General features: G+C 48.0%; 1 protein-coding gene across 1 annotated transcript; it reads right to left on the reverse strand.

Annotated features, from left to right (window-relative positions):
- Positions 1-837: 837 nt before the first annotated feature.
- On the reverse strand, positions 838-4,009 carry INS (insulin). The gene is made up of 3 exons (XM_048305535.1): positions 3,937-4,009; positions 3,224-3,427; positions 838-974 (listed from the first exon to the last, which is right to left on the reverse strand). Exons 1-3 carry the CDS (start codon positions 4,007-4,009, stop codon positions 838-840), a joined length of 414 nt encoding a protein of 137 aa, XP_048161492.1.
- Between the last annotated feature and the right edge of the window lie 6,978 nt (positions 4,010-10,987).

Consider the following 10,987-nt stretch of genomic DNA (forward strand, 5'->3'; position numbering starts at 1 on the left):
CTCGGCAGAGGGAACACAGCCCTTCCCTACACACTGGGACACTCTGGCCAGCTCGAACTGCTGTGGCAGCTTTTCCTTACAGAAAGTGGCAATTTTGGGGCCAGATATTTGAAAGAGGTTTGCAGCAGCAGGAGCAGGGATACTGCCCAGCACATGGGCAATAGATTCAAAACTCCTTCTGGACTAAATCCACTTTCAGTACATGGCTTGTCATATCCTTGTGAACAACAAGCACATCCCACAGCAGGGACTCTCCCTGGGCCTCCCACAAGCAGAAGTGGGAACTAGACTCACTTTCTAAATTGGCCATGGTGGTCATCCATGATTTTTCTGAGTACAATGAATAGGTGACATAATTCTTTGCTTAATCTTTACTGTTTCCATTATGTAGCTGAGGAAGTTCGGTCTCCAGCTGCCTGGCTATATTTGGGCTGTGAACTGCAGGAAGTTGATCAGCATGACATTGTTACAGATATTCCCCTGTAATGTTTCCCTAGCGAGAAAAGTCTTGTTCAAACCTCTCTGCCTTCTCCTGCTCATTCTCCAAGCACTGGGGGTGCCAGATGCTCTATATACCTGCTCCAAAGCTGCTCCCTCCCTTGCTCCCATGGAGTTCATTTGTGTGGCAGAAGGATAATGTGAAGTGACGGCTGAAAACTGCCTTACCTGTTTCACTATGGACACTGACACTCTAAAGCAGACAAAAAGATGTGGACGCAGGAACCAGCCAGTCCTTCCAATAGATCCACAACATTTATTCAATTGCTTCAACGATGCAGTAGCGTACGCGCGTGCTTCTGCCCGCGGCCCGCGAGCTCCCCAGCGCCGGCCCTGCTGCTAATCGCAGTAGTTTTCCAGCTGGTAGAGGGAGCAGGTGTTGTGGCAGCATTGCTCAACGATCCCTCGCTTCACTTTCTCAAACTCCTCCTGCTGGAAGGGCAGCTCTCCCAGCTCACCGTGCAAGGGACCGCTCACTGCCAGGGAAGAAGAAGTGAAGTTGTGGGACATCGCACAGCATCAGCCCAGGCTCTTGAGCCCTGCAGACATCCCCTTAGCAGGCACCAGATTTTTAATCCAGAGTTGGTTGGAAAATGGGAAGGAAGTTGCACAGGTTTCCCCAGGTTGATGCTGCTTGTAGCACCTGCAGGCTCCCTGTTTCCTCTCCCAAAATAATCCTGTGGTGTTCAGAAGATGCCGAGTGGCTATTGGCAGTGTGAGGGGCAAAGAGATACAGGGGCTTTATTGGGGAAGACGTGCGGAGAAGAAGAGAAACTCTGCACCCTCCATGGGGTGAGCAGCTAGTAAGTAAGATAATAAAATGGGATTGTCTGCTCTAGAGAGAAGAGTTTGGGATTGCAGTGTCCTTTAGGCAGTTACCCACTCTTCTGGGAGCCAGGGCAGACAACTGGGATGTTCATGGGGTTGAAGGGACAGTCCAGTTCTGAGGCCGGGTGCATTTCCCAGCTGTTCCTGAACAGCCTGATGCAGTTGGCTGCCTGGATATAGCCTCAAGCTGACAGCAAAAGCATTTGTGTGGGTCTGTGTTCCCAGCTGGGGGCAAGTTTTTAGAAGCAAGGATAAATTAGGGTATTTGGACACAGATAAAACTCAACAGAATGTCTTATTTGCTGGTGAGAACTTGAAAACTTGTGCATAGATCTGTTCAGGTTTTAGTTGCCCAATGAAAATATGGAAAATGGCAAATAAATCACTGATTTTTTCCTGCAGGAAAAAATCCCTGACAACAAAGAGAAAATGCCTGGAAAGTGAGAATGAGATGTGGTTTCTAGGGCAATACAAGTACAGTACAAGATGCAAAATCCCCAAGCCCCCAAAGCGTGAGGCAATGAACAAGGCACAAGAGTAACACAAAATGATTATGCTAGTGTGCTAGAAGGGAAATTTGGGAAAAATTTAGTCCAATGTTAAGTAGAAGAGGAAATAGCTAGTCAATGTTTTGTGATTTACTTGTCTTCATCCTTTGAGCCAGCTGTGAGCAGACTGTAAACATAACCAGATTGTGTGACAAAGAGGTGGTGGCTCAGGCAAAAGTCCTGAAAGAAGAGGTGGAAAATCCTCAAATACTTCCACTCTGTTTGGCACGATGAAATTCTCTGTACAGTATCTAGGTAATTTGGCTGATGCAACCTCCAACCCATTTGTGGTGGTCTCCAGAAATTAATAATCAGAGAATGGAGTAAATGACATCCTGAACAAATCATGGCAAGCCCTCTGCTACGGCATTATCTTGTTTCACCTTACAATGACCCCTAAGGCTATTTCGCAGGATGGTTGCATACACAGGAGAAGGAATTGGACATGAATGAAGACAGCACTTGATGGGAAGAGAAATGGTGGGAGAGATGTATAGTAGTCAGAGGAGGTTAAAGGTTGATCTTGAAACAAGAGGATTGAGATGGATGTGATTTGGGCAGGGGTCTCTTCTGCATCTATTCACAGTCTTGATTAGAAGCTTGGAAGGCAGAATGTTCAATGTGCTTCTCCAGGCCTTATCAGTCAGCAACATGTAGACAAATGCAGAACAACTTGCATGTTTAGACATCTAGAAAATATGACCTAAGAAGGTAATAGGGTTGTGTAGCTGAGGAGAGCTTAAAACTAGACATGGGAACAGTATTCAAACATTTTGAAAAGCAATCATAAAGATGAAAGGACTAGGCTCTTCCCCATATCCACTATTGAGAAAACAAGAAATCATTTACAGCAAGGGATGTTCAGGTTGGATATTGGGAAGAAACACTCAGGAAGAAGGTCAGTTAAACTTGGGAATGGGCAGCTCTAGAAGGCAGAAGAAGCTTTCTCTCTGGAGGTTTTTATGAATGTACTAGAAAAACATGGCTAAGAAATAGAATGGGGACAACTGATCCTGTCTTGGGGCAGAAGGAATCTTCTTGAGTTCCTCCCACTTTTATTTTCTTTGAGTACTCCCAGGCTGGTGTAACGGCTGCACAAAGAAATAGATGAGTTTGAGCTTTCAGGCACAATTCCTTTTGCCTCATAAATCCTCTCCCCCTGCCTGCCCTCTCATCTGCCTTTTTAACCTGAAGAGCTTTTCACTGGCAATGTGACGCTGTTGGTATGCCAAAGGTATTCCTGGCATTCCCCGTGGTAAGGACATTCCTGGTGTCACTGTCAAACACAGGCGGTTCTTGCATCTTGCATCACATAGCACGCGGCTGCTCTCACGATCAGCCCGACTTACCTAGAGGCTGCTCAACATCCCGCCGGGCTTTGGGTTGGTAGAAGAAGCCCCGCTCCCCACACACCAGGTATAGAGCCTCCACCAAGTGGGAGCCACAGAGGTGCTGGCTGACAGCTGCGTGGCTGCTCCCGGGGCCAGAAAGGGCAAGCAGGGCCAGGAGAGGCAGCGATCGGATCCAGAGAGCCATGGTGGGCAGGGTGAGGCCTAGGGGTAAGAGGCAGAGGAGACACAGGAGAGTCTAGGAGGTAAAAATAGGTTGAAATCAAGCATTTTATGACTTTCAGCTCCTCAGACAAGGAAATGAGACCAAGGTAGGTGATGGACCTTCTAGTTTGAGAAGGAAGGAGAGCTTCCTGCATCAGGCTTTACAAGTGACAGTAAATGGCTACTGACTATAACCGTAAGTCCATCTCCATGCTCCATCAGTCTCAGACTCCCTGCTGTCTTGCCTCCAAAGGCTGGAAGAACCATCCCACCAATCCTTATAGCATACACGCCCTTGACAGCCAAGATCAGCAGACCCCTTCAGGGGAAAAACCCTCTCTGCCCAGTCAGAATGGGCTGTAATGTGTGATGATGGCCCAAAACCAGCACAATGTGCTCAAAGACCTCATTTTCCTGGGTCAATGAGCCACACTTGTCACCACCTGCTACGTCAACTTAAGACAGGTCTGAAAAGAGGTAGAAGGTGAAAGGGAGGCAGTCTGACTTACCCAAGAGGTGGCAGCAAGAGGTGGAGAGAAGTTCGGTCTGAGGGATGAAGATGGTTGGTAGTAATGTCCCCATTCTCTCCTTCCCATATTTATATGCTTTATGTTAGCCCAAGTGACACAAGAGCTACCATAAGCCCCACCTACTTGATGACACTCTAGCCAAAATTTTTGCTACTTGTGCAAATTAATTTCCCTCTGCGCAGCATCCACAGGTCTTTATGCAAGTTAAGACAGAAGCAACTGTTTGCAGTTTCCATCTCATTTAGTCCGCTCTTCTCGCTTCCCTGAAGCTCTGTCCTGAGCCATCAGTGACCCTTTTAGCAGGAGATAATGGTGCTATTACAGCTGCAATGATTACTAATGAGACTAATGCTGGCAATAGACACTGTTGGCATTGAGGTGGTTCAACAGCTGTTTCTAAAATGTAAAATTAAAAGCAAACATGTTAATCTGTTTGATTTATATCACCTTGGAAAGTATGCAGCAATGGGACCAAGTGGTTGGTGAAATCATGCTACTGTCAGGTGTTAGGAGAAAGAAAACACATTATTGTGCGGAGGCTCACTGGCCACGCGGTGCACAGCGAGAGACACGCGTCCACTGCTTGGGCAGGGGGAGGAATAACATCTGCATTTTGCAGGAGACCTTGGGTGGTCATTTTGGCTCAGCACAGGTCCAGAGTTTGAGCATTTGGAATTGTGTACGTGAAAAAAAAATAAGCCTTTTCCCCTTCTCCCCCTTCTCCTTCACCTTCCCCTTCAAATTCCTGTTTGGGATTAAGCAGAGTAAAGGCTCAGTCACTGCCATTTGCAGCTGAGAGCTCTGAGTAACTCAGGTCTTTCCTCTGGGGCTCTGTCCAAAGTGGTGTCTTCACCACCAAGAAACGTTTCTGGTAAATCCCAGCAAAAACAAGAAGATATCTGATTATCTCCATTCTGGCTGGTAAGTTTGCTTTTAAAAGGAGATGGTGGGTCAGGAGTGGTCCACTGGCTTTTCTGGGTCTGATTTTGGCAACAGATCTAGCTCTTGCTCTTTTTCACAACATTATCCAACTTTTGAGTACCTTTGTGCTCAACTTTTCTGCCACCAATAGCGAGCTTGTACTTTTTCCTGCTAAAAGTGTACTTTCTTTTTCTTTTCTCCTTTTATTTATTTTTTCTGCCTGAAAAGGCCTATTTTAAATGCTGGGGATGAGATAATCTTCAAACTTCCCATTGCTCCAACTTTTGAGACTGCAAGTGCTGAGCACCACTGAGTAGGAGACATTTTCATCTGTTCGAACTCTCTTGCTTGTTTAACTTAGAATAAGCCTCGTTCTCCATACACAGGATAAATCAGAAGGAAGTTCACCGAAATCAACGCAATGCCTTGAGATTCGAACCAGGCCTTTGATTCCTTGAATAGTCAGAGCAATTCTGTCCATCAACACTTAGGAGGTAGGAAGTGCCATATGCCCCTGTCACGGCTTTGAGTGTGAAGTATCATATGTTTGCTAAATGACTGTGATTGCAAAAACGCTTGTGAGAAGCGCTAAATCTCCGATGAGCGCACAGGGACGGAACCCATTTGCTCAAACGGATGCAAGACAAGGTTATCAGTTACATCCCCTGCCATGTAGGTCTTTCAGCCCCCTGCTAATAAATCCAAGTTGTGATGCTCAACCACAGTTAATAGCATTTCTGCACAATGTGTAACATTATCTCTGCCTCTCTTCCCCTCAAAAAAGATACTGGATGTACTTGAATGACCTAGTGGTATACCCATGAAGAGGGACTCAGGTTTCAGCAAGATAGGAGTTCAGGGAATTCACTTACTGAGACTTACAGACACTTACTGCTGGTTAAAGATGGGGAGTTAGCAGCTACATAGGATAAGACCTGCCATTTTACCCCGGCTGAAGTAGGTTGCCAAAGCCAGGAGGAGAAGTCTTGTGTGACTCATGCTTCCTCCACAGCAGGGACCTCGCACCTGGAATCTCACACAAAGAGGACAACCCGCAGAATTGCCCTCCAGGTCTCCTTGGCAATCATTTGCCTGCAGTCATCACACTGCTCGAGGTTCAATGGACCTCAGTCAAGTGATTGCCTTGGAAAGGCTCCTGAGCAGGGTGTTCCCCAGGTTAATCACAAGCTGAGATTTGCCGTTTAGGGCTTTCCTGCTTGCACTGCTTAATGTTACCTGAGCTCACCTGAACCCATGTTTTACTGACAGAGGGACTTTGTAAGGAGGCTCCTCCATCCACCATTGTCTCCCTTCTAGTCAGCTTCCCTGCCAGACTTTCCCCTTCCCTGAGGCTTACACCACTGGTGTAGCAAAAAAAGCTGCTTTATTTTGCTTGCAAAGTGCCATGTTCCTAGCCTGTTGCTTCTCTTACTCTTGGCTAACCAAATCCTGGAGGTAGCTTCAAAAAGCTCGTGGCATTCCTACAGCATGCCGCAGCAGGGGAAGGGCTGACTGTACCCAAGCGTTCAGGAATTCCTCTTGGCTCGCTGTAGTTTGGGTACAGAAATAAGCCAGAAGATTTATTGGAAGGAAAAAAGATATCATGCTGGCTCAGTGTTCAGCACAGGCCAATTTTTTTTTTGCAAAAGTTTCCTACTATGATTTTTTTCCCCTTCCAAAATATGATCACTTTGATTATTTATTGGAAAACGTATTTTCTTACCATAAATGGTCCTTTGGAATATGAAAAACGCTAGCAGTCATATAAATGGATATAAAACGGATACAAACTGCGGAAAGTTTTGTCTTAGAGGGAAAACTCCCATGTCAGCAGCAAACTGAGAGAGGGGGCCAACAGGGGAGCCCATTTGTAGATGGAAAAGCTTTTTCTACAGAAAAATCTCCGCTTACTCCTTCCAGGCTGGGCTTCCCTATGATTTTCATGTCATTAGGCAGTGAGGAGCCAAGCACTCATCCATTGTTTCAGTTATGCATGCCTCCTGTGATCCCCCCAGATCCTCAGGTCCACATTGGGCTCACTTGGCTGAAGGGTGGGAGTGGCTGGGTGGGAGTGGGCTGCTCCTGCCCTTCGTGCTAAAGCACCTCCAGACGTGACTCAAAACCACCTCCCTTCCTCACATCCCCCCCAAGCCTGAGCAGTTGCATCAGTGGGAACAAGGTTTAGGCAATCCCTGGTGTCATGTAATCGAGTTTTACAGTCCGCTGCCAGCACAATAAAATCTTTACTACTGTAGATGTCTCGCATTTTCAAACCCCGTCCTGAAAAAATAACAAGCCTGCTACAGGGGAACTAGTTAAAAATTACAAGCTTGTGCAAGTTTTAGTGACAGCAAAGGTCAGGGCTGTAGGCAAACGAGTTCTCAGCACCCAGGGACCCCAAAATGCCACCCACATCCCCCTTGCTGCTCTGATGCCCTGTGGCGGCTGCCACTGTCCTTCCCATGCTTGCGTGTGCATTGTTCCAGAGGAGTAGCAGGGATCCACACAGCAGTGACCACATGGCTCCTCTTCCCTGTGGGGTGAATTCAGTGGCTTGTGAAGCAAAGAGCCCCAGTGCTCATCTGTGCTGTGCCAGCAGCCTGCTGAAATACAGCCCCAATCACCCTGAGGGGTCTGCATTCCCAAGAGCAGGTTTTGGGGGTGACCAGCATCCTTGGTGCTCCCTGTTTCCATGTGGTTTCCAGTGGCTCTGCTCCCATGAATGTGCCCAAGTACATGTGCAGTTGTACTGGTGGGAGATGAAGGGCAGGGAGGTGAACCTGGCACTGAGGAGGGGCATTAATCATGGGAATACCTGCAAAGATGCCTGCAAAAGTACATGGCCTTGGGGAGAGGAGGGGCTGCTAAAGCAAAGGGTGAGGCTTTGGCTTATCTGGAGCCACACAATGAGAGATGCCCTTGCTTCAAAGGGGGCATTGTGCAAGCAGAGCAGGGGGATGCTCGCTGGGATATAAGTAATCTCGGCTGCTTCCATAAACTAATCCGGGTGGCCACCTGGCTGCTGGGCATGTGAGCCGCCCCCATTGCCCCATCAGCCACCAGGCTCAAGAGAGATGCTCCTGCCTACTGTGGACTTCACAATTTACCAGGCTCTCCCATGCCAGGGACATTATCCTGCTGCTTAGAGCACAAAGGATGGGTTTATAAAACAGCAGGGCTATCCCAAAGCCCAGTGTAACCATCCAGGTCTGACCCATCCGCTCCCATCAGCTCTGGGTTAGCTGTGAGGAGCAGAGAGGGCTGTGAGTACAGGCGCATCCCTGGAGATGCAGCTCACTGGCAGAAGATGCTCCAGGAAGCAATTCCAAAGAGCCAGTAGCTTTCCTTAGAGAACAAGGGAGATTCCCACGTGTGCTGCAGCTCTGAGAACAGCCTCGTGCAGCTCAAACCCTCCGGCCACCCTTCCTGAGTACATAACGCCTCTCACAGGGAAATGGTGACCTTTGACAAGCCCAGCTCGCCAGGGACCACAGAATCTGCAAATTAGTTTGGCTGCACCTTGCTCAAGCCCCCCTGGCCTCTGCAGGCTCAAACCTCTCCACAGGTACAGCTACCCAAGTGAGCTAGACCAAATTTAATGATCTCTAGAGTAAAGCTCCCAAAACCTTTCCCATCCACTTTGGGAAGAGCATATGCAAGGTTATAAATAGAGATGGAAAAAACAGCTACGCTCCTTTTAACCCTATGAAAATATTGCCAGCCACATATTTTTTGAGAAGGTAAGGAAGAAAATAGCACCTAAGAGCTGTTATTAGTTCCTAGACACAGCTATTAGCAGACGCAGCAGAACAAATTAGTTTGTTTATCAATGAGGAGAAGATTAAATCTGTGGCTATTAATGGCCCAAAAGTAATCCTTTGGTGGAGATGGGGAAACATTAGAAGAGGTGATGACACCCTGCCAGAGGACAAGTACTGAGAAACAAAAGTAACAAATAACTTCCACTGAGTGGAGAAGCACTGGAAGAGTAGCCTGATCAGCACCAATCTAAAAATACCCATTTTCAGCACTGATACCATGTCTGTCCTCCGTGTGGTCGAGTCCACGACAACAAACAGAGAGGATGTTGACCCAGTCCTCAGGAAACAGCCATGAGAGGGGCCATTGAGCCTGTCAGGGAGCTTTCTCCAGTGTCCAAAATTGTAGGCACTGAAGTCTCATAGTGCCACCACCATGGCTTCCACAGCAGGTGGCATCACAGGTACCCCTTGGACCTGGAGAAGCCTTTGGTAAAACAGAGGAGAGGATGACCTGGTCCTTGGTCTCGATGCTGGAAAGGACAGGCAGGCCACCAGACACCAGCAGACACAGCCAAAAGTGCTGGGTGCTGTAACTGGGTGCTGTAAGCCACCGAGGCAGCAAGCAGGTGAGGAGGAAAATGCCAAAAAACAAAGGAATGTTTTTTTGCTGGCTCAGACTGGATTTATCCCAGCTGTAAAGTGGTCTCATGGATTGAAAATCAATTACTGTGTCACATACTACTGTGTTTTTCACCACTGCCCATCTCTGCAGCTGGACATCTGCACACTGACCTAAAACCCCACTTTTCTCCAGGACTTCTGGAGGTGCTGCTTGCTCCTTCACCTTCGCAGGGTATGCTTTGAGCTTCAGCACTTCAGGTTCCTCCAGCTGGGTTGGGACCTGAGACAGGAGCTGTGATTTTTTTTCCTCTGTCCCCCTCACTCCTACAGCATCATCCACATGGTGTTTGGTGTTTTGCTGGCTGGCACAACTCTGTGCCAAAGCACCTTTCCTAACGCTGCATCTGGCAGTGAAAAAAACCCAGCCCACCACAGATCTTATGAGCTGTGGTTGCTCCCAGGCATCCATCTTCCTGGCATTGTCATTCCTCACTCTCAGGATGCTCCACTGGGGCCAGGAGGTGCCGAGGACTAGCAGAAGGGCCGCTCCTTTTCCTGCTTGTGGTCGGCAGGACCCCACTGCAGAGTGTTCTGATCTCCCCTGCCAGGGAATGGGAACTCCCGGGTCTGATACCATTAATTATCACTGGGTAAGTGGATTGTTTTGAGCACTTAAAGCTACTTTAAGGATTTGGATGCACATCGGCAACTAGTCCATAGGCTTTCCTATGGGTTCCTAGACAAGGAGGTGTAAATCCTGCTGATAAGGCTTGTTAGTGATAGGGGGCTGGGGAGGGGAAGAAGGGGGGGTGTTTGGAGCCAGGCACAGGGATCTCCGGGGCCCGGAGGGTTAAGCCCACTGCTGCAGCCCCCTCCTCCTGCCGGAGAGCCCCTGGCTGGGGGGAGGCACTGGGGTGCTGCGGGCAGTCGGGGTCAGGCTGATTTACAGCAGCAGAGGAACCGGGGCTGTTAATTCAAAGTTGCCGCTTATCGGTGTTTAGAAAGCAAGCTCCGATCTGTTGGTTAGCGATTTGGCCTTTGCTGTAAATAGAGGGGCCCCGTGCTTTGCTCTGACATTTTTGTCTTATTATCTTGTCTCAGCCTCCGAGGGAGGTGGGACAGTTATTTAAGGCTGACCTTAGTGGAAGGAAAATGAACAACTCCCTTACCCCACCCTGTTTTTCTCTCACAGTCCTGGGTAACAACTGTTGCATTGAAGTATCTGTGCAAGACACTTAATCCTCCACCATCCCTGAAAATATTTTGTAGATCAATTCACCCTGCTGTGCCCAGAGAAAATAATCACAAAGAGACCAAGTAGAACTAATGTCAGGAGTAAAAAAAAAAAAAAAAAAAAGTATTTTCCATCATTATCCCTCCAGAAAAATCAATGAGGATGGGCCTTGAATCCATCAGAGACTGGAGTTCACCACTTAGCCTGTTCAGTCTTGCACTGCTGTAGTCCAGATTTAACCCAAATCTTTGTGTCATGAGTTTGAAAAGCAGTTGCTTCATCCCAAGCAACTAAAGATAAACCTCTAAACATGATATACAGAAACACATACGCAGTGGCTGGTTGGAGCTGGAGAGAATGTTTTGGGTCTGGGGAAATTTAGATTGAGACCCAAACCTTCTACAGCTCTGGAGTAGGGAGTTCAGGGGATGCACAAGGAGGCTGTGTGGGTCCCATCCAACCCTGCTGGGATGTGCGTGGGTTTTGGGAGGTT

Source organism: Corvus hawaiiensis, chromosome 6 (assembly GCF_020740725.1).
Source record: "Corvus hawaiiensis isolate bCorHaw1 chromosome 6, bCorHaw1.pri.cur, whole genome shotgun sequence".
NCBI lineage: Eukaryota > Metazoa > Chordata > Aves > Passeriformes > Corvidae > Corvus > Corvus hawaiiensis.